Consider the following 27,439-nt stretch of genomic DNA (forward strand, 5'->3'; position numbering starts at 1 on the left):
AGGAAAAACTCAGCCGCTGTCAGGACCTCAAGATTGAACTTCAAAGACTCTGGCAGAAACCAGTGCAGGTGGTCCCAGTGGTGATGGGCACACTGGGTGCCGTGCCAAAAGATCTCAGCCGGAATTTGGAAACAATAGACATTGACAAAATTACGATCTGCCAAATGCAAAAGGCCACCCTACTGGGATCTGCACGCATCATCCGAAAATACATCACACAGTCCTAGACACTTGGGAAGTGTTTGACTTGTGATTTTGTGATATGAAATCCAGCATATCTATCTTGTTTGCTGTGTCATGATAAAATAATGGTTTTATTTCTTGCCCGCCTCTCCTTCCGGCTCAAGGCGGGTTACAGTATTACTAAAACAATCAAACACATAATCATTTTAAAACACTCTGTAAAATACGCATATTAAAACATACCTCCATAAAATACATATCAAAATGCACAAAACCAAAATGAGGCACGCAGTGGAGTTTAAAATTCGTAATTAAAACTGTCTGGGTAGGCCTGCCGGAAGATATAGGTAATATCCATATAATCCAGTTCAAGGCACATAATATGGATTTTATATGGCAGTGTAGAAGGGGCCTAGGACACATTGAGTTAAAGTTGTGGGAGAATGGACTCCACCTAAACATCAGGAAGAACATTTTGACCATAAGAGCTGGTTGATAGTTAGATATGTTCCACTGGAGTCTGCTTCTCTGAAGGTTTTCAAACAGAAACTGCATGGCTATCTGTTGGGAGGGATTGGATTGTGTCTTCCTGCCTGGTAGAAGGGGGCTGGACTGGATGACCCCTGGGGTCTCTTCCAATCCTAGAATCAGAATCATAAGAGTTGGAAAAAGACCCCAAGGGGCATCTAGTCCAACCCCCTTCTTCAGTGCAGGAAAACCACAAAGTACAGTAGAGTCTCACTTATCCAAGCCTCTCGATTATCCAAGCCTCTGGATTATCCAAGCCATTTTTGTAGTCAATGTTTTCAATATATCATGATATTTTGGTGCTAAATTCGTAAATACAGTAATTACTACATAGCATTACTGTGTATTGAACTACTTTTTCCATCAAATTTGTTGTATAACATGATGTTTTGGTGCTTAATTTGTAAAATCATAACCTAATTTGATGTTTAATAGGCTTTTCCTTAATCCCTCCTTATTATCCAAGATATTTGCTTATCCAAGTGTCTGCCAGCCCGTTTAGCTTGGATAAGTGAGACTCTACTGTACTCCTGACTGATGGCCATCCAGCCTCTGTTTAAAAGCTTCCGGGCTGTGCTGCAGGCTGGTGAGCAGTCAGCTGCAGCCAGCTGCAACAAATCACTCTGACCAAGAGGTCATGAGTTCGAGGCCATCTCGGAGCTGCGTTTGTCTCTGTCTTTGTTCTATGTTAAGGCATTGAATGTTTGCCTTATATGTGTAATGTGATCCGCCCTGAGTCCCCTTCGGGTTGAGAAGGGCGGAATATAAATACAGTAGAGTCTCACTTATCCAACACTTGCTTATCCAACGTTCTGGATTATCCAACGCATTTTTGTAGTCAATGTTTTCAATACATCGTGATATTTTGGTGCTAAATTCGTAAATACAGTAATTACTACATAGCATTATTGCATATTGAACTACTTTTTCTGTCAAATTTGTTGTATAACATGATGTTTTGGTGCTTAATTTGTAAAATCATAACCTAATTTGATGTTTAATAGGCTTCTCCTTAATCTCTCCTTATTATCCAACATATTCGCTTATCCAACGTTCTGCTGGCCCGTTTATGTTGGATAAGTGAGACTCTACTGTACTGTAAATAAAAAATAAATAAATAAAGGAAGAAACTTCCACTATACTCCAAAGCAGAGAAACCCCAGGATTCTACGTTTTTATTAATGACTTTATAAATAAGCCATTATACTGTTGTACTCCTGATTCCTTGCAGATCATAATATTAGGATTGATTCCATGATTCTAATCTCCATTACAAAACTCTCCTTGGGAACTCTGGCTTTAGATGCTACCCCATCTTTGGCCCAAAAATCTCCCTGCTGTCACTCCATACCGAAGCTGAGGTTGATAATAGTGTCCCCGCCGTTGGGGTCCAGTTCATCGAGCGCCCCATCAGAGTCCAGCCCTTCGAGGCAGGGCGGGGGCAGCCGGCGATGTTCCCCTTGCCGGTCCGTCTGCTCCAAGGAGAGTACCAGCCCCGTCTCTTCCACTTGGCTGTAAAATAAAGAGTTTTGGTAAGACAATATTATTATTATTATTATTATTATTATTATTATTATTATTATTATTATTATTATTATTATTATTCTGCCAACCTAGCAGTTCAAAAACATGCAAATGTGAGTAGATCAATAGGTACCGCTCCGACGGGAAGGTAACGGCACTCCATGCAGTCATGCCAGTGGCCACATGACCTTAGAGGTGTCTATGGACAACACCGGTTCTTCGACTTAGAAATGGAGATGAGCACCAACCCCCAGAGTCAGACAGGACTGGACAATATCAGGGGAAAACCTTTACCTTTATCTATTATTATTATTAATAATAATATAATCTAAGAGGGAGCCATGAAGAGAGTTCCATCTTGTCTCTTTGCAGCAGCTGGAGGCCCCTCCCCGCAATAACATATGTGTGTGTTTGTGTGTGTGTGTATATATATATATATATATATATATATATATATATATATATGCAATATAATTTACAATAATATATAATAATTATAACATATTGTATATACATATAATATTCATAATATTATATTGATATAATATTATAATGATATAATACTAATAATACAGTATAATAATATTAATTATATATTATATTTTACATGTAATATTACTAATAATATTACAATATATTGATACAGTACAATATAGTAATTTATTACCAGTATTGTACTATGCTAATATAATATTGTACGTAAATTTAATTTGTAAGCCGCTCTGAGTCCCCTTCGGGGTGAGAAGGGCGGCATATAAATGTAGCAAATAAATAATTATTAATCAGCTGATGACCCAAAATGCAGACTGTGCAAGGAAACCGACGAAACCATTGATCATATCCTCAGCTGCTGTAAGAAAATCGCACAGACAGACTACAAACAGAGGCACAACTATGTGGCCCAAATGATTCATTGGAACTTATGCCTCAAGTACCACCTCCCAGCAGCAAAGAACTGGTGGGATCACAAACCTGCAAAAGTATTGGAAAATGAGCACACAAAGATACTGTGGGACTTCCAAATCCAGACTGACAAAGTTCTGGAACACAACACACCAGACATCACAGTTGTGGAGAAGAAAAAGGTTTGGATCATTGATGTTGCCATCCCAGGTGACAGTCGCATTGACGAAAAACAACAGGAAAAACTCAGCCGCTCTCAGGACCTCAAGATTGAACTTCAAAGACTCTGGCAGAAACCAGTGCAGGTGGTCCCGGTGGTGATCGGCACATTGGGTGCCGTGCCAAAAGATCTCAGCCGGCATTTGGAAACAATAGACATTGACAAAATCACAATCTGCCAACTGCAAAAGGCCACCCTACTGGGATCTGCACGCATCATCCGAAAATACATCACACAGTCCTAGACACTTGGGAAGTGTTCGAATTGTGATTTTGTGATACGAAATCCAACATATCGATCTTGTTTGCAGTGTCATAATAATAATAATAATTATTATTATTATTATTACCAACCCACAAACATGTACTTTGGCAAAGCAACTGAAAGAGAGTTGTGCTTTCTACTTACACCCAACTCAGGATCAATTGCTCAACCATTCCTAGCAGATGGAAATGCCATCTCTTTTAGGTCTGCAGTTCCCAAAATCTTCCAGCCAATATGGGATCGGTAGTTACAAATGGCTGTATTTAAAAGCTATGGCCATGCTACAAATCCGTGATGTGAAGAGGCCTGCCCTGCCTCCTTACCTGAGAATGTAGTGGACGCAGACAATGCTCTCCGGCTGGGAGTTCTTGCTGCTGGAGATGACAGTAGCCTGGGTCTGGGTCCAGAGGTAGCCGCCCTTCCTGGCCAGGAAGCGATATTGTCCCGTCACGGCCTGCCCTTTGCTCAGCACTAGCAATAGGGAGGGAAAGACAGACAGTCTAGAACAGACAGACAGGTGGATGAGCCGGAGGATGGGAGGAGACCTGGTCATGGACTGTTATAAAGTCTTGTTGTTGTTGGAAGGAGACCGGGACGGCGGGACAGGATTCGCTCGCTGCCTCACAGCTTCGCTCCCCTCCAAAGTTTCCCAAAACTTGTCTTGCTATACACCAGGCATGGGCCAACTTTGGTCCTCCAGGTGTTTTGCACTTCAACTCCCACAATTCCTTTTTTAAAATAATAATATTCATTATAGTTTTACAATAGTTAAAAACCGGTAAGTTTAAAATCATAAAAAATTGAGAGATGAAACAGGATAAATGGTCGAAGAAAGAGAGAGGTAGTAGATGAGAACTGAGAATAAAAAGAGTGAAGAAAATAAAATAAAGTGTGCACAAAGATAAAAAACATAAGAAATAAAGTAGTTAAGTATATACAAGTAAAAGTAGTGAGAGAGTTTGATTTTGTTTGGTGTTGACTTCCCGAGACTCTTCTACGAGGTTTTGATCCTTTTCCATCTTCCATACTATCTCTTAGCCTTTTCTTCTCTTGTCTTCCTTCTATGTTTTGATTCCTTGGGTCTTGTATTCATCTTCATTATCTTTATACTTATCTAAATACTTAATTTGTTTATAGGAGCCTCCGGTGGCCTAGGGGATAAAAGCCTTGTGACTTGAAGGTTGGGTTGCTGACCTGAAGGCTGCCAGGTTCGAATCCCACCCAGGGAGAGTGCGGATGAGCTCCCTCTGTCAACTCCAGCTCCATGCGGGGACATGAGAGAAACCTCCCACAAGGATGGTAAAACATCAAAACATCTGGGTGTCCCCTGGGCAACGTCCTTGCAGACGGCCAATTCTCTCACTCTAGAAGCTACTCCGGTTGCTCCTGACACGAAAAAAAAAATGTTTATCACTTTTTTTCACCTTATCTTCCTCTTCTTTGTACTTAAATTGTTTTTTTATTATGTGTTTAGATCAGTGTCTTATAATTTTTTCCTCTTAGATATTCTGTAACTTTGCTCCAATCTGTCTCTTTCACTGGGGTTCCCTTACTTTTGGATAATAAGGATGTGAGCCTATCCATGTTCCTTATATCTTGGACTTTTTTCAGCCATGCCTCTTCTTCCGGAGTCTCCCTTTGTTTCCATAGTCTGGCATAACATATTTTTGCTACTGTCGTTAAAAGAAAATTTGTCTTTATTTTTATCAATTTTCAAATCGTGTATGCCTATTTATTTATTTATTTACAGTATTTATATTCCGCCCTTCTCACCCCGAAGGGGACTCAGGGTGGATTACAATGAACACATATATGGCAAACATTCAATGCCAACAGACAAACAACATACAGTATAGACACACACAGAGGCATTTTACATTTTTCCAGCTTCACGATTCCGGCCACAGGGGGAGCTGTTGCTTCACTGTCCACTAGTGGCTGTATTTCCGCATTCCTTTCCTCGTGTTTTGCTGGCAGTTTTATGGTGTTGTAAATTAGTTAAATTAGCCTCCCACATAAAGCGTACCTAAATTTCCCTACTTGACAGGTGCAACTGTCTTTCGGGGCTGCATAGGTCAACAGCAAGCCGGGCAATTTAATGGTCGGGGGCTTAACCCGACCCGGGCTTCGAACGCATGACCTCTCGGTCAGTAGTGATTTATTGCAGCTGGTTACTAACCACCTGCGCCACAGCCCGGCCCAGTAAAAATAGTTCTGATTTTCAATTCAGCCACTTAAGGCAAGAGCATGAGACTGTTAGGAACTGTAGGAATTGAAGTCCAAAATAGCCGGAGAGCCAAAGTTGGCCCATGCCTAGTATAGATGCACCTGGGGAAAGTTTTTTTTTTATTATTTATAAGCATGGCTTACGGGTGTTGATGCTCTTGCTGACGGAATCCGAATCCAGGGCGTGGATGTATTCGTACATGGAGCAGCCCAGCAGGTCTTCAGGGGTGTAGCCAGCCACTTCGGCAATCCTGCCCGGAGAATGAGAGACACCCAGAAAGGAGACAATGATACACATCTCTCATGGGTGAGGCTGTTATTTCAGCCTGAATATACATTTAGAGCAAGGTGCAGCCACACATCTGACCCCAGGGCTGCCTTTGTGACACTTGTCTCAACTCCCCAAACACCTCTTTATCCATGCCCTCCAACAGCCAAGCCTTATGAGAAGAGGCTGAGGGACCTGGAGATGTTTAGTTTAGAGAAGAGAAGGTTGAGAGAAAGAGACACGAGAGCCAGGTTTAAATATTTAAATATTGCCTTCTGCTGCTCCGGAGACACAACGGAGCCATGGATTCAAATGGCAAGGAAAAGAGATTCCACCTAAACATTAGGAAGAACTTAGTTAGTTAGTTGTCTGGCAGTGAATCCAAAGAGTTGGAAGAGACCCGAAATTACATCCACTCCAACCCCCTTCTGCCAGGCAGGAAGACACAATCAAAGCCCTCCCGACAGATGGTCATCTAGGCTCTGCTTATAAAACTTCCAGAGAATGAGACCCAACTGAGCTCCTAGATTGCATATTCCACTGTCAAACATCTTTGGGGATGTGTTGTCGAAAGCTTTCATGGCCATTACAGGGTTGCTGTGAGTTTTCCGGGCTGTCTGGTCATGTTCTAGAAGCATTTTCTCCTGACGTTTCACCCACATCTATGGCAGGCATCCTCAGAGCTTGTGAGCTCTGTTGGAAACTAGACAAGTGGGGTTTTATATACAGTAGAGTCTCACTTATCCAACACTCGCTTATCCAACTTCTGGATTATCCAACGCATTTTTGTAGTCAATGTTTTCAATATTTCATGATATTTTGGCGCTAAATTCGTAAATACAGTAATTACTACGTAGCATTACTGCGTATTGAACTAATTTTTCTGTCAAATTTGTTGTATAACATGGTGCTTAATTTGTAAAATCATAACCTAATTTGATGTTTAATAGGCTTCTCCTTAATCTCTCCTTATTATCCAACATATTCGCTTATCCAATGTCCTGCTGGCCCATTTATGTTGGATAAGTGAGACTCTACTGTACTAGAATCCTATTTGTGCTGTTGCACCTGGGGCTATAACTCTTAGTGAAAGAGGCACGGACGTGACATCTTTCCCCAGGGGATTGTTTCTTGCCCTCCTTTAGGGAAACTGGAACTCCCAAGGACCAAAGCGCTGTAGATAACTCAAAAACTGGTTTTATTGTTCACAAAAGCTGGAGGTTTCAAAGGGGTAAAGGAAAATATACATTACAGTTTTTGGTTGTTTTAAGTCCAAGGAGCTCTGTAGCTGAGAAGCTTTTCCAGGTTCCTCTTTCTCAATGGCTGAGAATGCCGGAGCATACTTCAGCCTCAGTCCAATGGCCTATGTTTGAAGACACAGTCTTCCTCTAATGCCAAAGGACTGATTTGAAGGTGCTTGAGACTCCTCAACGTTGTTCAGGTTGGCCCTGAACATGAAGCGTAAGTCTCAAGGGTAAGAACCTCAGAATTGGTGCTGAGAGGTAACTTAATCAAGGGCTTTTAGAGCCAAGTCTCTTTCTCACGTCCATCTGGTAAAAAGCTTAATGGTGGAATGAAAGAAGGAAACACTGTCCTACTCCAGGAAGAGGTGGAGCCAAACAACTGAGCTGAGTGAGCAATATAACAGGTGCAAACAACATTGATTGACAGATATAAATAACCAATCCAACTACACTTACAGGGTAAGGGCAAAATCAGGCATGATACAATTCAAATCTTACAACTTACAGTTTGACATATAGATGGCGCCACTCGCGCCGTCACACTATTGATGCAGACTAGAATCGCATTGGCCTTTTTTGCCGCTACATCACACTGTTGACCCATGTTCAGCTTGTGATCTACTGAATGAAATTTTAAAATAAATAGTCTCCTTCTGCCAACCTGTCGTCGCAGTAGGTAAACTTCATGTCCATCGTATGGCGGCTGAGGAAGGTGCCGCTGTCCAGCGGGGTCTCAATGTTGGCCGGGTGCGGGATGGCCTCGCAGATCAGCACCAGGCACCGCAAAGGGGGCTCCGTAAAGCCCCCCTCCGTCTCCTTCCCGGCCGCGGGCTTGGCAGGCGCATAGGTGCGCATGTGCCCGGCGCAATGCAGCACCTATGAAGATAAGACAAAAGGAGATGTGAGCAAGCAATGAATGGAAAGCTGTACTGCTTTCCTCCCACAACCAAAATGAGTGTGTCTATACCAGGTATGGTCAAACTTTGGCCCTCCGGGTGTTTTGGACTTCCAGAATTCCTAACAGCCTCGGGCCCCTTCCTTTTCCCCCTCAGCCGCTTAAGCGGCTGAGGGGGAAAAGGAAAGGGCCCGAGGCTGTTAGGAATTCTGGGAGTTGAAGTCCAAAACACCTGGAGGGCCAAAGTTTGACCATTGATACTACTTTGGCTACTATGGTTCAAGGCTATGGAATCATCGAGTTGCAATTTTGCAAAGTCTTGAGCCTTCTCCGCCAAAGAGTGCCGGAGCCGCATCAAACCACATCTCCCAGGATCCCATAGTCATGGCAGTTAAACTGGCACCAAACTGGAGCAATTCCGCATGCAGACGCGCTCTCCTCGGCCACTCACTTTCCAGGTGGCGGACTTGAGGTTGACGGTGCGCCCCCTGGTGGTGAGAGTGCTCTTCATGCGCACCGAAAAACTGCGCTCCGTCTTGACTTCTTTCTTCTTCGAGAAACCTGGAAGGATCAAACACCCATTAGTCCTCCATCGGGATGCCAAACTCATTTCCATACCTCACAACCTCTGAGGATGCCTGCCATAGATGTGGGCGAAACATCAGGAGAGAATACTTCTGGAACATGGCCACACAGCCCAAAAGACATACAACAACCCTGTGATCCCGGCCATGAAAGCCTTCGACAACACATTAAATGACAGTTGCATCTGTCAAGTAGGAAATTTAGGTACCACTTTATGCAGGGAGGCTAGTTTAACTAATATTCGACACCATAAAAACATCCAGCAGTGTGCAGAAGAATGGGGAAGTACTATCATCAAGGACTCGGTGTCACAAGTGGACGGTGAAGCGGCAGCTCCCCCTGTGGCCAGAATCAAGCAACCCTCATGAAGCTGGAAAATGTTAAATTGCCTCTGTGTCTGTCTATACATGTCGTATGTCTAATAGCATCGAATATTTGCCATGTATATGTGTGCTTTGTGATCCGCCCTGAGTCCCCTTTGGGGTGAGAAGGGCGGAATATAAATACTGTAAATAAATAAATCTGGAGGAGGGCTACATAAAAGGACATAGAGGACTGCATTCGGCCCGCAGGCCTTGCGTTGGATGCATACATCATACTTCATCTGCATTTACCTTGTGTGCTGGTACAGCTGTACCAGAAATTTCAACTTTATTTTCTTGTTGCAAATGTTTGCATTCATAGGACAGGCCACCTGTCAATCACCATTAAGTTTGGTTCCGCCCCTTGTTCAGGGCTCTGGGAGGGAAGGAGCCATTTTTAAGTTTTGTTTTTTTTTTCGTGTCAGGAGCAACTGGAGTTGCTTCTGGAGTGAGAGAATTGGCCGTCTGCAAGGACGTTGCCCAGGGAACGCCCGGATGTTTTGATTTTTTACCATCCTTGTGGGAGCCTTCTCTCATGTCCCCGCATGGAGCTGGAGCTGATAGAGGGAGCTCAACCGCACTCTCCCCGGGTGGGATTCGAACCTGGCAGCTTTCAGGTCAGCAACCCAACCTTCAAGTCATGAGGCTTTTATCCCCTTGGCCACCGGAGGCTCAGATTTTTAAGTTAGTCTCACTTATGAAGCTCAGCTATAGGACGTAGACCAGCTCGTCCCGTAAAAAGCTTCATATTTCAAGAATACCAGGGATATTGACTGTCCGAGGATACAGAACAACAGCACAGAAACATCTGCAAGCCTTGGCTGGTAGGTCCACTCGACAACCAGACGCACTTGGGAGTTGGCAGTGGGTCCCAGACCAGCTAGGCCCAGATAATAGATAGCCTGGGAGAGGTTATAAGAGGGTTTCCACAGTTATTCAAAGCCAATCGCCTGTCCTGTGGGGACAAGACTCCTTGAAGATTTATTATTTGTTCGTCAATAAAGACTTTGTTTTTTCTTTAAAGACTTCAAGGCCATCTTTTCAGGGAAATTCCTCAACAACCTTTCTTTAGGCACCCTGGCTTCCCGCTGGGCGTAAAGTGTACGTCCTACATAGTAGACAATCAGTCACAGGCCCAGCGCGTGACAGAACACCTTGCATGACTTCTTTCAACTATTGCAAACCCAGGGGAAATTCTTCTTAATATGGGCACATTAAGTGGCCTTGCCCTGCGCTGTTTTGTTTATGCATTTGATTTACTTTTTTATTATTTTGATCAAGGCAGCGAACTGCAAAGACGGACACCGTGCAATTAAAAACTGCTCCGCAACCCATGAAGACCCAAGAGGAGGACGCAGAACGCCTTCCCACCTTGCCTGGGGCTTAATACGTCTTGCAGCTCCTCCTGGTCACAGGGATGGATGAAGTCAAAGACGCTGTGGCCAATGAGCTCCAGCTAGTAGAGAGAGAGAAAGAAAGACGGAGAAAAAAAGATCAGAAATATCAAAAAGCGTAGGCTGGAAGCAGCGCATAAGCCCTGCATGAGCACAACACCAGATGCTGCAACACGTGCCCTGAAAATAAACCGGATTCTGCCCAGAGCGATCTGATTGGCTAGGACTCCTTGGAGCCAGCCAATCCGGAGCCACCCTGGCCCCTCCTTGTGTTCCCGAGCTTCCCACGTATTGCCATTAAGAAATTCGGAGCCAGCGCTGCTTTTCCTGCAGGTTTTTGACCTCCCCGCATATGAGATATTTCTCTCTTTTGCGCCATCAACTCTGGGTTTGTTTGTTTTTTTTTCTCTCAAGGATTTAAATAGATGCTTACGGCTGGCGGCAAACGGTTCTCGCAATCGGTACATAATCTTAAATTGTCCTTCCCGATTGCCAAGATTTCTACGTGCGTTTCGGCAATAAATCAAACACGTTCGTTCGAAATTGGCTTTCGTCACTCGCAGGAGCAGGTTTTGCTTCAAAAATAAAGAGGACAATGCCAAAAAATTATTTCCTAAATTATGTTGTCGGAAGCTTTTATGGCCGGAATCACTGGGTTGCTGTACGGCCATGCTCCAGAAGCATTCTCTCCTGACGTTTCGCCCACATCTATGGCAGGCATCCTCAGAGGTTGTGAGGTCTGTTGGAAACTAGGCAAATGGGGTTTATATATCTGTGGCGCAGGCTGGAGAGCAGCTGCAATGAATCACTGCAATGAATTACTCTGACCAGGAGGTCATGAGTTCGAGGCCCGCTCGGAGCCTATGTTTGTTTGTCTTTGTTCTATGTTAAAAGGCATTGAATGTTTGCCTATATGTGTAATGTGATCCGCCCTGAGTCCCCTTCGGGGTGAGAAGGGCGGAATATAAATGCTGCAAATAAATAAAATAAATAAATAAACTCTTGTCTGTTGGAGGCAAATGTGAATGCTGCCATTGCCCACCTTGATTAGCACTGAATGGCCTAGCAGCTTCAAAGCCTGGCTGCTTCCTGCCTGGGGGAATCCTTTGTTGGGAGTTGTTAGCTGGCCCTAATTGCTTCCTGTCTGGAATTCCACTGTATTCTGAGTGCTCTTTATTCACTGTCCTAATTTTAAAAGGTAAAGGCTTCCCCTGATGTTAAATCCAGTCATTTCTGACTCTGGGGGGTTGGTGCTCATCTCCATTTCTAAGCCAAAGAGCCAGAGTTGTCCGTAGACACCTCCAAGGTCATGTGGCCGGCATGACTGCATGGAGCGCAGTTACCTTCCCACCGGAGCAGTACCTATTGATCTACTGTATAAAACTATTTGCACTTTTCTGGCCCACTACTCTTTTTAGGAGCCAACCCAGGTTTTTATCAAAGTGTATTTATTGTTTATTGATATATGTGATTTTATTTGTTTATGATTTGTTTTTTTATTGCTGAATTTTATATTGTTTGTTGCTTGGGCTTGGCCCCATGTAAGCCGCCCCAAGTCCCCTTGGGGAGATGGGGTGGGGGTATAAAAATAATAATAATAATAATAATTATTATTATTATTATTATTATTATTATTATTATTATTACTCACATTTGCATGTTTTCGAACTGCTAGGTTGGCAGGAGCTGGGGCTAACAGCAGGTGCTCATTCCACTCCCAGGATTTGAACCTGGGACCTTTCGGTCTGCAAGTTCAGCAGCTCAGCACTTTAACACCCTGTGCCACCAGGGTCCCCTGGGAGTTGTTAGCTGGCCCTAATTGCTTCCTGTCTGGAATTCCACTGTATTCTGAGTGCTCTTTATTCACTGTCCTAATTTTAGAGTTTTTTAATACCGGTAGTCAGATTTTGTTCATGTTCATGGTTTCCTCCTTACTGCTGAAATTGTCCACATGCTTGTGGATTTCAATGGCTTCTCTGTGTCATCTGATTATTATTATTATTATTATTATTATTATTATTATTAAACTTTATTTGTACCCCGCTAGCATCTCCCGAAGGACTCGATGCGGCTTACAAAGGCCAAGGCCTCAACACACAATATAACAATACAAAACAAAAGGCAAATTAAAAACAATTAAAACAGTATAAACAACAAGCAATAAACAATACGCTAAAACACAATAAAACTGGGCCGGGCCAGAGTAATGGGTACAAGATTAAAAGTGCTGATGTGACAGGTGATATATAATATATGGTGATATAATATATATGGTGATATGGTGGTTGTGAGAGTGGTGCAGCATTTCTGTGTTCTCTAATAATATGCCATGTCGAGGTTAGTTCAAAAGGTGCTCTGCTATTGCCGACTTCTCTGGTTGGCTTAGTCTGCAGGGCCTTTCATGTTCATTGATTCGTGTCTGGGCAATGCTTCATTTGATGGTCCCTATGTAGACTTGTCCACAGCTGCATGGTATACGGTAGACCCTTGCAGAGATGAGAGCATCCCTCTTGTCCTTTGCTGAATGTAGCATTTCTTGGATTTCCGTAGTGGGTCTGTAGTTAGTTTATAGGTTGTGTTTCTTCATCAGCTTCCCTATGCATGCCATTTCAAAATGTCCTAGACATCCGCAAACCCAATCAACAATTGGGCCACACAGTTTACAGAAAACCTACACACATGGATAGATACCTACATAAAAACTCCAATCATCACTCAAGTCAAGAAAAGAAGCACAATTAAAGCCCTTGCAGACCGTGCAAAAAGGGTCTGTGAACCCCACCTCCTCCAAAGTGAACTAAACCCCCTAAACTGGGCTCTCCAGGCCAATGGAGATTCCACCACAGACATCAGAAGAGCTGCGAGGCCAAGAACATGCCACAAGAGGAAAGACAAAGATCCATCCAGAGGAAGAGTGTTCTTGCCACACATCAAGGGAAGCACTGACCGCAGAGGGAAGCTGATGAAGAAACACAACCTACAAATTAATCAAGGTGGCCAACTGGAACAACAGACAAGGGTTCTTTTTCCCACCCTGGAAATTATTCCACAGATATAAAAGCCGCAATTGCCCAGTTTCAAACAGACCTCACAACCTTGCCTGCAAAATGTCAGGAGAGAATGCTTCTGGAACATGGCCATAAAACCTGGAAAACTCACAGCAACCCATTTCCTAAATTGTCTCTTCAAGAGAGAAACAGCAGCATATAAATATTTTATTATTATTTACAGTATTTATATTCCGCTCTTCTCACCCCGAAGGGGACTCAGGGCGGATCACATTACACATATAAGGCAAACATTCAATGCCTTAACATAGAACAAAGACAAAGACAAACGCAGGCTCCGAGCTGGCCTCGAACTCATGACCTCTTGGTCAGAGTGATCTGATGCAGCTGGCTGCAGGTGGCTGCTCACCAGCCTGCGCCACAGCCCGGGCCTGTTGTTGTTATTATTATTATTATTATTAATAACAACAACAATAATAAAATGTGTTCAAGAATAATGAATGCACATTCATTCACGATCAACGGTCCTCATTCACAGGAGCACATTTTGGAGAGCAAAATAGGAAACATAAGGTGCATCTACCCTGTCAGGGTCCCCTCGTGGCGCAGCGAGTTAAACCGCTGTGCTGCTGAACGTGCTGACCAAAAGGTTGGTGGTTTGAATTTGGGGAATGGGGTGAGCTCCCGCTGTTAGCCCCAGCTTCTGCCGACCTAGCAGTTCAAAAACATGCAAATGTGAGTAGATCAATAGATACGCGCTCTGGCAGGAAGTTTTTTTTTTTTTTTTTTTGGTGTCAGGAGCAACCGGAGTTGCTTCTGGAGTGAGAGAATTGGCCGTCTGCAAGGACGTTGCCCAGGGGATGCCCGGATGTTTTGATTTTTTACCATCCTTGTGGGAGGCTTCTCTCATGTCCCTGCATGGAGCTGGAGCTGATAGAGGGAGCTCATCCTCGCTCTCCCCAGGTGGGATTCGAACCTGGCAGCCTTCAGGTCAGAAACCCAACCTTCAAGTCACAAGGCTTTAACCCCCTAGGCCACCGGAGGCTCCTGGCGGGAAGGTAACGGAGCTCCATGCAGTCATGCTGGCCACATGACCTTGGAGGTGTCTATGGACAACGCTGGCTCTTCGGTTTAGAAATGGAGATGAGCACCAACCCCCAGAATTGGATATGACTGGACTTAACGTCAGGGGAAACTTTTACCTTTGCTACACTGTGAAATGAATGCAGTTTGACACCATATGAACTGTCACAGCTCTATGCTTTGAAATCCAGGGATTTATAGTTTGGTGAGAAGGCTAAAGGCTTCTACAACACCCATGATTCCATAGTACTGAGCAATGGCATTTGAAGTGGTCTCAAACGGGATTAATTCTACAGTGTAGATCAACCCAATGGCTCCATCTACGCTGCCAGGGGTCTAAGTTGGGCATATTTAATAGCATCTTAAAGCATGCACTAGGGCTTTTACTGATAGTATTTCCCCGTTATCACCAAACCAATTTGCAAGGATGAATGAAGCCAGTAAAGGTAAATGTAAAGGTTTTCCCCTGACATTAAGTCCAGTCGTGTACAACTCTGAGGGTTGGTGCTCATCTCCATTTTTAAACCAAAGAGCCGGCGTTGTCCGTAGACACCTCCAAGGTCATGTGGCCACTGGCATGACTGCATGGAGCGCCGTTACTTTCCCGCCGGAGCAGTACCTATTGATCGACTAAAATAATAATAATAATAATAATAATAATAATAATAATAATAACTTTATTCTTGTATCCCGCCACCATCTCGGAGCGGCTTACAACAGGGAAATGCACAGCATAACAACATAAGATCATAAAAACAGTGATTTAAAACAGTAGTTAACACAATACAGAAATAAAATATGCACATTAAATATTTATTTATTTGTTTACTACATTTATATGCCGCCCTTCTCACCCCAAAGGAACTCAGAGCGGCTTACAAATTACATTCACATAAAATACATTATATTATTAGCATAGTACAATGCTAGAATTAAATTACTATATTGTACTATATCATTACATTGTAATATTATTAGTAATATTACATTTAATATATAATATATAATTAATATTATTAAATTGTATTATTATCAGTATTATATCATAATACATTATCTATATATATAAAAGGGTAATGAAATTTTTGCCTAGGACAAAACAACAAAACTACACATCCCAGAAACACTAAACTTGGCAGTACAACCCCTCATCCATTCCTCTATGTTCGTACAACAAAAAGAAAAGAAAAATAAAGTCCTAATTAGAGGGAGAGGGATAATTGTTTTTATCCAATTGATGCTAGTTAGAAGGCTAAGCTCCGCCCACTTGGTCTCCTAGTAACCCACTCATCCCAGGGGACAGGCAGAGTTAGGCCTCACTTAGGCCTCTTCCACACTGCCTATAAAATACAGATTATCAGATTTTAACTGGATTATAAGGTAGTGTAGACTCAATGCCCTTCCACACAGCTATATAACCCATTTATAATGGACTTAATGTAAGGTAAAACCTTTACCCTTTACCTTAACTACCACCAATTCCTCAATACAGTAGAGTCTCACTAATCCAAGCCTCGCTTATCCAAGCCTCTGGATAATCCAAGCCATTTTTGTAGTCAATATTTTCAATACATCATGATATTTTGGTGCTAAATTCGTAAATACAGTAATTACAACATAACGTTACTGCGTATTGAACTACTTTTTCTGTCAAATTTGTTGTATAACATGAAGTTTTGGTGCTTAATTTGTAAAATCATAACCTAATTTGATGTTTAATAGGCTTTTCCTTAATCCCTCCTTATTATCCAAGATATTCGCTTATCCAAGCTTCTGCCGGCCCGTTTAGCTTGGATAAGTGAGACTCTACTGTATATTGTACTATACCATTACATTGTAATATTATTAGTAATATTACCTTTAATATATAATATATAATTAATATTATTAAATTGTATTATTATCAGTATTATATCGTAATCTATATGCATAAAAGGGTAATGGAATCACGGCACCGAACAAAACAACTAAACTAAACGTCCCACAACCTCGAAAATTGACAGCACAACCTCTCATCCACGTCTCTATGTTCATACAACAAAAAGAAAAGCAAAATTAAGTCCTAGCCACAGCAACGCATGGCCGGGCACAGCTAGTACATTATAATATTATAAATAAATAAATAAACACCTTAAAACTCAACATTTGCATGTTTTCGAACTGCTAGGTTTGCAGAAGCTGGAGCTAGCAGCAGGCGCTCACTCCGCTCCCTGGATTCGAACCTGCAACCTTTCGGTCTGCAAGTTCAGCAAGCAGCTCAGTGCTTTAATAACACGCTGCGCCATAGAGACCACAATAATTAAGCACAATAATCCATTGAGAAATTAAGCTGCAGTTGGTGGAAAATTGGTATTTTCCAAACTCAGCCATGGATGATTGAAAGAGACACGTTGTTTTCTTATTTATTTATTTATTTATTTTTTAAAAATCCAGGCACAAAGCAAGGTCTTTGTTTTTGGGCTGAAAAATTGCCCAATCCGATGAACCAGTTCTGCAAGGAAAACTCCGTCATAAGGGGCCACTGTTTCCCGTTGCAGATAGCGAGAGATAAAGAGCCTGCATTCATCTTTCCATCAGGAGACATGGGTAAAGCATCGGCATGTGATTTTACGCCCAATTTCCTCCTTCAGCAGAGTTATACAATGATCGGAGATGTCTTTTCGCTTCTTTTTAGATTAAGTTTAGTATTTCATCTTAAACGAGTGCACCTACATGTTAGAATTAATGCGGTTTGATACCACTTTAACCGCCATGTCTCAATGCTATGAGCAGGCATGGGCAAACTTCGGCCCTCCGGGTGTTCTGGACTTCAACTCCCACAATTCCTAACAGCCTACCGGCTGTTAGGAATTGTGGGAGTTGAAGTCCAGAACACCCGGAGGGCCGAAGTTTGCCCATGCCTGTTATAGTTGCATGTCTCTTACCTGGCTGAGTCCCAGGTGTTTGTTGACATTCTCCGAAAGGTAGATCATGTCTCCTTCCTCGGTCAGGACCATCAGGAAGCCATCCAAGGCCTTCAGGTAATAAGCATCCACCTGTTCTTCTGCTTCCACTTCGTCCCGCCATTCACCTGTTTTGTACGGAGAGAACAACAGAACTCTTTTAGAACAAAGATGAACTATATTTATTTATTTGCAACATTTTATATTTTGATGTTTAATAAGCTTTTTAATGTTGTAATTACTGTATGTACAAATTTAGCACCAAAATATCACGATATATTGAAAACATTGACTACAAAAATGCGTTGAATAATCCAGAACATTGGATAAGCGAGTGTTGGATAAGTGAGACTCTACTGTATTTACTTTCATTAAATAAGTCAATTTGTCATTATCATAAATTTTGTTCATTTTTTCCAACCAAAATTCTTTTGTTGGAGTTTCTTCTGTTTTCCATTGTCTGGCAAAGGTTAATCTTGCAGCCATAGTTATAAAGTAGAGTCTCACTTATCCAAGCTAAACGGGCCGGCAGAAGCTTGGATAAGTGAATATCTTGGATAATAAGGAGGGATTAAGGAAAAGCCTATTAAACATCAAATTAGGTTATGATTTTACAAATTAAGCACCAAAACATCATGTTTAACAACAAATTTGACAGAAAAAGTAGCTCAATACACAGTAATGCTATGTAGTAATTACTGTATTTACGAATTTAGCACCAAAATATCATGATATATTGAAAACATTGACTACAAAAATGCATTGGATAATCCAGAACGTTGGATAAGCGAGTGTTGGATAAGTGAGACTCTACTTTATTTAAAAGGTAAAGGTTTCCCCTGACGTTAAGTCCAGTCGTGTCCGAATCTGGGGTTGATGCTCATCTCCATTTCTAAGCCGAAGAGCCGGCGTTGTCCGTAGACACCTCCAAGGTCATGTGGCCGGCATGACTGCATGGAGAGCCCTTACCTTCCCGCCGGAGCGGTACCTATTGATTTGCATGTTTTCGAACTGCTAGGTCAGCAGGAGCTGGAGCTAACAGCAGGCACTCAAGCTGCTCCCGGGATTTGAACCTATTTACTTTCATTAAATAAATCTATTTGTCCATATCATAAATTTTGTTTATTTTTTCCAACCAAAATTCTTTTGTTGGAGTTTCTTCTGTTTTCCATTGTCTGGCAAAGGTTAATCTTGCAGCCGTAGTTATATATGTAAAAATTATGTGCCAAACAACGAAATTTTGGAATATGATACATCAAGAAACCCAAAAATATATTTCCAACGTGACCAGAATTTTATCTCCTAGGCTTAACAGAAAATATAACAAACCTTAATAAAAACGATGACATAATTTTTACATAAGGTAAAGGTTTAAGTCCAGTCATTTCTGACTCTGGGGGTTGGTGCTCATCTCCATTTCTAAGCCGAAGAGCCGGCGTTGTCCGTAGACACCTCCAAGGTCATGTGGCCGGCATGACTGCATGGAGCACCGTTTTTTACATATATTGAGTTATTTTCCATCCGGAAAGGAGGCAAGCGGAAGTGGAGACCCGTCACTCACCGGAGTTCAACATTTTGTGCATCCGCAGGTAGCTGATGGTCAAGCGCATGATGGACGCCTTGTCTAGGTGGGCGCTGACCCCCCGGGCAAAGGGCAAGGTGTGTGCCAGCTGGTAGAAGACCTCCGTCTCTTTGCTGCGCCGGCATCGTGCCGCGTCCCGCGACTTCTCCTTCCGGATTTCGGTGGTTGACCTGCAAAGGTAAAAGGAGAATGCGAAATGTTACGCTTTGGCGTCACTGTGACAACACCAGCACGGCTTAATGGCAAAGCAGACCTTGATCTATGGCAGATCTGGGAATTGCACTTTAATTTAACTGCCATGGCTCAATGTTATGGAATCCCAGGAGTTGTAGTTTAACAAGGTCTCACTTTCACCGGCAAAGAGGGCTGGTGCCTCACACAACTACAACTCCCTTAATTCTATAGAATTGAGCAGTGGTGACTAAAGTGGCATCAAACTGCATTAACTCTACAATGTAGATGCTCCTTACGTCCAAAGTGACTTCACAAAATTTGAAAAATGTTCTGCTCCTGGTTTGCAAGTGTCATTTCCTGTTTCATTATGTGGTACTTACTTTGGAAGTAGTTGTTCTACTCCAAAAACGTTATTTCTGTGGTTGCCACAAACCACAGGATGAGACCCTATGATGAGATATTCATTGAAAATCTAGAGCAAAATATGGTGCAAGATGTCCCTCCCACAAAAAACAAAGCTTGGGCAGTTTAATAAACTTTCCCCATGTTTTTATGACAGAACCAATTAGGAAATGACATTTATAACCCAGGAACAAAAACAGTGTTACATAGTGTAATAGCAAATATAATAATGCAGACTGTGCAAGGAAACCGACGAAACCATTGATCATATCCTCAGCTGCTGTAAGAAAACCGCACAGACAGACTACAAACAGAGGCACAACTATGTGGCCCAAATGATTCATTGGAACTTATGCCTCAAGTACCACCTCCCTGCAGCAAAGAACTGGTGGGATCACAAACCTGCAAAAGTATTGGAGAATGAGCACGCAAAGATACTGTGGGACTTCCGAATCCAGACTGATAAAGTTCTGGAACACAACACACCAGACCTCACGGTTGTGGAATAGAAAAAAGTTTGGATTATTGATGTCGCCATCCCAGGTGACAGTCGAATTGACGAAAAACAACAGGAAAAACTCAGCCGCTATCAGGACCTCAAGATTGAACTTCAAAGACTCTGGCAGAAACCAGTGCAGGTGGTCCTGGTGGTGATCGGCACATTGGGTGCCGTGCCAAAAGATCTCAGCTGGCATTTTGAAACAATAGATATTGACAAAATTACGATCTGCCAACTCCTGGGATCTGCACGCATCATCCGAAAATACATCACACAGTCTTAAACGCTTGGGAAGTGTTTGACTTGTGATTTTGTAATACGAAATCCAGCATATCTATCTTATTTGCTGTGTCATACTATGTCTTTATGTCAATAATAATAATAATAATAATAATAATAATAATAATAGATTATCTGCCTCTCCTAGGGTTTTGGAGTTGTGTTCCAAAATGAACACTCTTCCTAGCTTTGCGCCACAGAGAAGTAAACCATAGCTTTACTTATAAAAATATAAAGTAATTGCCACCCAAAATATTATTATTCATGATATGCCTATTAGAAGCTCCTCTGTTGACAGAACCCATTGAAAAACACATGGCATGCTTTTAAAGCAATCTTGACATGGAGCCATGGGTTGCTCAATGGCATACCTACCAGGAGGGGAAAATGCAGGCATTGCCACCCAGATATGAATTCTGCACCCACGCTCATGAAATTTCCTTTATTTCCCAAATTCCTAGCATTGCAAAAAGAGAGTCTGGTAAGCATACACATCCACAACTTTTCTATTTGCTGCGTTCACTTTTCCATGGGTCACTTTGCCTGGTCCTTTCCTGGAGACGCCAAAAGTTTTGTTTGGAAATTATCAAAAACGAAGCTTGAAGTGACCGCAAAGCTAGAAATTTCGGATAAACCCTAAACAGGATTCCAAAAGTTCAAAAACCAGACTTCTCACCCATCAGCCCTATGCCATTTTACTCCATAGCTCTTCCATCTGATGTCCTTTGAGGCTCTGGACTTTATCTTAACTATATATTCTTGATTATGTTGAGTTTTCACAAGTTTGGCAGGACATCCCCGACCCAAAGACACCCCAGAATATAACCTGCAGGAACATGTTCCCATAACTTGCAGGCAACGTTCGGTAAATGATACAATCACACGCTCCATGCTCTGCAGAGAGAACGCCCATAGGTTTCCAGCAAAGGCATTGCCGCCTCCACAACTCAGAGAAAAGACAAAACAAAAAATAGGAAACGATACAGAATGTCTTTGCAGCAACAGTAACCCTACAAAACAGAGAAACTTCCCCACCTCTTGTGACGTGAAAGGCAAGAAATAATGTTGCAAAGTATCCCTTCCTCTGGGTTTATATATCTGTGGAATGTGGTGGGAGAAAGAACTCTTGTTTGTTGGAGGCAAGTGTGAATCAGAGCCAGTCCCAGGCAGGAAGCAGCCAGACTTTGAAGCTCCAGGCTATTCAATGATAATCAAGGTTGATAATTGCTACATTCACACTTGCCCCAAACAGACAAGAGTTCTTTCTCCCACAGAAATATAAACCTCACTTACCTAGTTTCCAACAGACCTCACAACCTCTGAGGATGCCTGCCATAGACGTGGGTGAAACAACAGGAGAGAATGCTTCTAGAACATGACCGTATAGTCCGGAAAACTCAGAGCAACCCAGTGATTCCGGCCATGAAAGCCTTTGACAACATATCCCTTCCTCTGTTCTCGGAACTAGCCTTATTTATTATCATTATTATTATTATTATAAGTATGAGACAGCAAACAAGATAGACATGCTGGATTTCGTTTCACAAAATCACAAGTCGAACACTTCCCAAGTGTCTAGGACTGTGTGATGCATTTTCGGATGATGCGCACAGATCCCAGTCGGGTGGCCTTTTGCAGTTGGCAGATCGTAATTTTGTCAATGTCTATTGTTTCCAAATGCCGGCTGAGTTCTTTTGGCATGGCACCCAATGTGCCGATCACCACCGGGACCACCTGCACTGGTTTCTGCCAGAGTCTTTGAAGTTCAATCTTGAGGTCCTGATAGCGGCTGAGTTTTTCCTTTTGTTTTTCGTCAATGCGACTGTCACCTGGGATGGCAACATCAATGATCCAAACCTTTTTCTTTTCCACAACTGTGATGTCTGGTGTGTTGTGTTCCAGAACTTTGTCAGTCTGGATTCGGAAGTCCCACAGTATCTTTGCGTGCTCATTTTCCAATACTTTTGCAGGTTTGTGATCCCCCCAGTTCTTTGCTGCTGGCAGGTGGTACTTGAGGCATAAGTTCCAATGAATAATTTGGGCCACATAGTTGTGCCTCTGTTTGTAGTCTGTCTGTGCAATTTTCTTACAGCAGCTGAGGATATGATCAATGGTTTCGTCGGTTTCCTTGCACAGTCTGTATTTTGGGTCGTCAGCTGAGCGGCTGAGTTTTTCCTATTGTTTTTCGTCAATGCGAATGTTATTATTATTATTATTATTATTATTATTATTATTATTATTATTATTATTATTATTAATCTTATTATCCTTCCTCCATCTTTCTGTAACATTTAAACACCGGAAAAGGATGCAGGCAATGCTATACAACTTTTAGAGACCACCAGCAACCATAAGACAAAATTGGGAAGCCTTGAGGTTGCAATGCTTTTAAAAACTCATCCAGTGCTATATACAAAGCCCCACAAATATACAAGAAAGATCCAAAAGAAATCTGTGCGTTTTGAAGCAATGAAACACACTAGCAACACAGGAAGGGGCCATTGGACAAAATTGGGAAGCCTTGAGGTTGCAATGCTTTTAAAGACTCATCCAATGCTATAACAAAGCCCCACAAGTTTACAAGAAAGATCCAAAAGAAATCTGTGCGTTTTGAAGCAATGCAACACACTAGCAACACAGGAAGGGGCCATTGGACAAAATTGGGAAGCCTTGAGGTTGCAATGCTTTTAAAGACTCATCCAATGCTATAACAAAGCCCCACAAGTTTACAAGAAAGATCCAAAAGAAATCTGTGCGTTTTGAAGCAATGCAACACACTAGCAACACAGGAAGGGGCCATTGGACAAAATTGGGAAGCCTTGAGGTTGCAATGCTTTTAAAGACTCATCCAATGCTATAACAAAGCCCCACAAGTTTACAAGAAAGATCCAAAAGAAATCTGTGCGTTTTGAAGCAATGCAACACACTAGCAACACAGGAAGGGGCCATTGGACAAAATTGGGAAGCCTTGAGGTTGCAATGCTTTTAAAGACTCATCCAATGCTATAACAAAGCCCCACAAGTTTACAAGAAAGATCCAAAAGAAATCTGTGCATTTTGAAGCAATAAAACAAACTACCAACACAGGAAGGGGCCATTGGACAAAATTGGGAAGCCTTGAGGTTGCAATGCTTTTAAAGACTCATCCAATGCTATAACAAAGCCCCACAAGTTTACAAGAAAGATTCAAAAGAAATCCGTAAGTTCTTAAGTACCGAAACACACCAGATTCTACAAGATCCCGTCTCAAATGTTTCCAGAAAGAACTCCAATGTCTATCCAGATCCAGGCAGATCCCAAATGCTTGCCCCGATCTTGCCTGGATCTAGCTGTTAGGAATTGTGGGAGTTGAAGTCCAAAACACTTGGAGGGCCCAAGTTTGCCCATGCCTGATGCTAGACCCTCCCCAACCCTATATACAATGCCACACAGGTTGAAAAGAAAGATCCAAAAATAAATCCGCATGCTTGGAAGCACCAAAACGCACCAAATTCCAGAAGACACTTTCCTAGAAATGTCTGCGATCTATCGAGATGTTCCAATTCCAAACCCCAAAGCATGCCGGGAGCGCACCTGTAGCACCTCCTGCTCCTCTGCCGCCTCTGTCTCCGTCTCATGCCGGGCACCGAGCTCTCTCTGGGCCCGGAGAGAGCCCCACCAGCCCCCCGAGGGCTCCTTCCCACTGTCCCTCCCTCTCTTCCCGGTCCCGTTACGGGTACAGGCTGTTCCATTTCTGTCCCTTGGCTGCCTGCCCATCTCTCCGGGGCTCCGGGTTGCAGCGTGCCTTTTTGGCCCCGAGGTATGACACGGTTCCTTATCTGCTCTCCATTGACTCCTGGGGAAAAGTTCACCCAGAAGTCATGGCCAAGGTCCAGGTGGGCCACCGGGTCAGCAGACGTGGCTGGCAGAAAAGGAGACGCACTGGGAGCCACGTGCGTGGAGCCAGGGCACATGCGCAAAGGCAGGAGCGCCGCTGTAAACCATCCCACATGAAGAACCGGAGCCACAGAATCCTAGAATCCTACAGCTGGAATCCACCATCCAACCCCTTTGTGCCATGAAGGAGAACATCATCAAATCACTCCCAACTGATGACCATGCACTCCAGAGACTCCAACACAATCAAGTAAGATCCCTTGGCTCATAGATACATAATTAGATGATACAATTGATAGAAACTCATAGATTGAGTTGGAAGGGGACTCTAAAGGTCACCCATTCCAACCCTGAAGACACCGGCAAAACCCTCCCGACAGATGACCATCTAGTCTCTGCTTCTAAACCTCCAGAGATTCCACCACAATCAAGTAAGATCTCTTGGCTCATAGATACATAAATAGATGATACATAAATAGAAGAGCTGAAAAGGAGACTCCAAAGGTCACCCATTCCAACCCTAAAGACACCAGCAAAACCCTCCTGACAGATGACCATCCAGTCTCTGCTTCTAAACCCCCAGAGACTCCACCACAATCAAGTAAGACCCCTTGGCTCATAGGTACATAAATAGATGATACAATTGATAGAAACTCAGATTGAGCTGAAAATGAGACTCCAAAGGTCACCCATTCCAACCCTGAAGACACCGGCAAAACCCTCCCGACAGATGACCATCCACCCTCTGCTTTTAAACCTCCAGAGGAGACTCCACCACAATCAAGTAAGATCCCTTGACTCATAGATACATAAAAAGATGATACAATTGATAGAAACTCAGATTGAGCTGAAAAGGAGACTCCAAAGATCACCCATTCCAACCCTCAAGACACAAGTAAAACCTTCCCAACAGATGGCCATGCAGCCTCTGCTTAAAAACATCCAGAGAAATAGACTCCATTGGACTTGCAGGCGGCATATTCCACTGCCAAACAATGGAAGCCGTTGAGGGCTTTCATGGCCGGAATCACTGGGTTGCTGTGAGTTTTTCGGGTTGTATGGCCATGTTTCAGTAGCATTCTCTCCTGACGTTTTGCCTGCATCTATGGCAGGCATCCTCAGGGGTTTGTGAGAGCAACCCCTTGTGAGAGTAACCAATGTGCGAAAAGGTCAGAAAGACAAATATCCCCCATGGAGTTGTCATAAAGCAATGGCAGCCAGGCAAAAAAGGAGCTCATATTGATCAACATCCCAAAATATGCAGGACTCCAAAACGCACTATGCAACATGATTTTTGTTCCCAAGTTATGCATGTAATTTCCTAATTGGTACTATCATAAAAACATGGGAAAAGTGGATTAAACCGTGAAAACTTTGTTTTTTGTGGGACATCCTACAGCGCATTTTGATCTAGTTTTTCAATGAACTAGTCTCAACCCGTTCAACATACTTTGTGGCCGCCACAAAAAAAAAGTATATGGAATAGAACAACTACTTTCAAAGTAAGTACCGCACAATTAAACAGGAAATAACACTTTCAAACCAGGAACAGAATTTTGTTACATAGTGTTCTACAAAGCCCCATGGTGTCCATTGAACGGATCCTGTCTTTATCTGGAAGAAAGACAGCTCATTATTATATGCATCATTTTCTCAAACTCAGGTTCAAAATGTTTGGGATCAACAGCGTTTGTATTTAATGTGTTGCTGAAGGCTTTCATGGCCGGAATCACTGGGCTGCTGTATGGCTATGTTCCAGAAGCATTCTCTCCTGACGTTTTGCCCACATCTATGGCAGGCATCCTGAGAGGTTGTGAGGTCTGTTGAAAACTAGGCAAGTGGGGTTTATATATCTCTGGAAGGTACAGGGTGGGCGAAAAAACTCTTGTCTGTTTGAGGCAAGTGTTGCAATTGGCCACCTTGAATAGTATTGAATGGCTTTGCAGCTTCAAAGTCTGGCTGTTTCCTGGCTGGGGGAATCCTATCAGTCTGATATAGCTACCAGGTCCATCCCAAGTTACTCTCTCATTGACACTTTAGCCAACTACAGTAGAGTCTCAGTTATCCAACATAAACGGGCCGGCAGAACGTTGGATGAGCGAATATGTTGGATAATAAGGAGAGATTAAGGAGAAGCCTATTAAACATCAAATTAAGTTATGATTTTACAAATTAAGCACCAAAACATCATGTTATACAACAAAACTGGCAGAAAAAGTAGTTCAATACACATTAATGCTATGTAGTAATTACTGTATTTACGAATTTTGCACCAAAATATCATGATATATTGAAAACATTGACTACAAAAATGCGTTGGATAATCCAGAACGTTGGATAAGCGAGTGTTGGATATTGTACCTCCTTTTTACAAAACTCACTCGGTGCAGTTTGCCCAGTTCGTTTTTATGACTTTTACTCAGATGTTGAATTTATGTTTTATCATGGTCACCATTTTAATTTCATTACGTCAATGTGCAAAATTTTATTTTATGTCTGTATTTCTTTGCCCAGCTCATTTTATGTTTTTATTGCTGTGTTTTTCATGTGTTTTATAATTATCGTGATTTTAATGCCTTTTAAATTTACTTGTGTGTTTTTGTAAAACCGTAAACTGTATGCTGGTTTTATATCTGTAAGCCGCCCCGAGTCCCTCTGGGGAGATGCAGGCGGGGTACAAAAATAAAATGATTATTATTATTATTATTTTGATGTGCTTTACCTTGTTTGCTGTTTCATCTGGGCTTGGAGGTAGGTGTACAAGAATAAAGTTGTTGTTGTTCTTGTTGTTGTTATCCTTTGTTGGGAGGTGTTAACTGGCCCTGTCTGGAATTATGTGGCACATATACTTTTTAAAAATATAATTTTAATATAATTATTAAAAATAGTGCATAAATAATAATCTTCAGGTTGTGTGCATATATGTTATGCACACAACCTGAAGATTATTATTATATGCACTATTTTAAATAATGTTGTGCATGGGACAAAATATGTG

At 42.4% G+C, this 27,439-nt stretch overlaps 1 protein-coding gene and 1 long non-coding RNA gene across 3 annotated transcripts in view; one reads left to right on the forward strand and one right to left on the reverse strand.

The window, feature by feature from the left end:
• Positions 1–27,439, reverse strand: part of hif3a (hypoxia inducible factor 3 subunit alpha) — a 103,321-nt gene that overhangs the window by 24,548 nt on the left and 51,334 nt on the right. For both annotated transcript variants that reach the window (XM_062962447.1, XM_062962448.1), the window contains exons 2-9: positions 19,191–19,381; positions 17,612–17,757; positions 10,574–10,658; positions 8,707–8,816; positions 8,022–8,236; positions 5,993–6,099; positions 3,946–4,093; positions 2,063–2,223 (exon numbers count right to left, since the gene is read on the reverse strand). In XM_062962447.1, coding sequence (XP_062818517.1) covers positions 2,063–2,223; positions 3,946–4,093; positions 5,993–6,099; positions 8,022–8,236; positions 8,707–8,816; positions 10,574–10,658; positions 17,612–17,757; positions 19,191–19,381 — 1,163 coding nt within the window. The remainder of the gene's footprint in view (positions 1–2,062; positions 2,224–3,945; positions 4,094–5,992; positions 6,100–8,021; positions 8,237–8,706; positions 8,817–10,573; positions 10,659–17,611; positions 17,758–19,190; positions 19,382–27,439) is intronic.
• LOC134293785 (uncharacterized) lies at positions 19,256–27,147 on the forward strand. The gene is made up of 2 exons (XR_010000747.1): positions 19,256–19,389; positions 22,873–27,147. It is a non-coding gene; the product is annotated as an uncharacterized LOC134293785 (long non-coding RNA).

The sequence above is a fragment of the Anolis carolinensis genome, unplaced genomic scaffold (assembly GCF_035594765.1).
Source record: "Anolis carolinensis isolate JA03-04 unplaced genomic scaffold, rAnoCar3.1.pri scaffold_10, whole genome shotgun sequence".
Classification (NCBI taxonomy): Eukaryota; Metazoa; Chordata; class Lepidosauria; order Squamata; family Dactyloidae; genus Anolis; species Anolis carolinensis.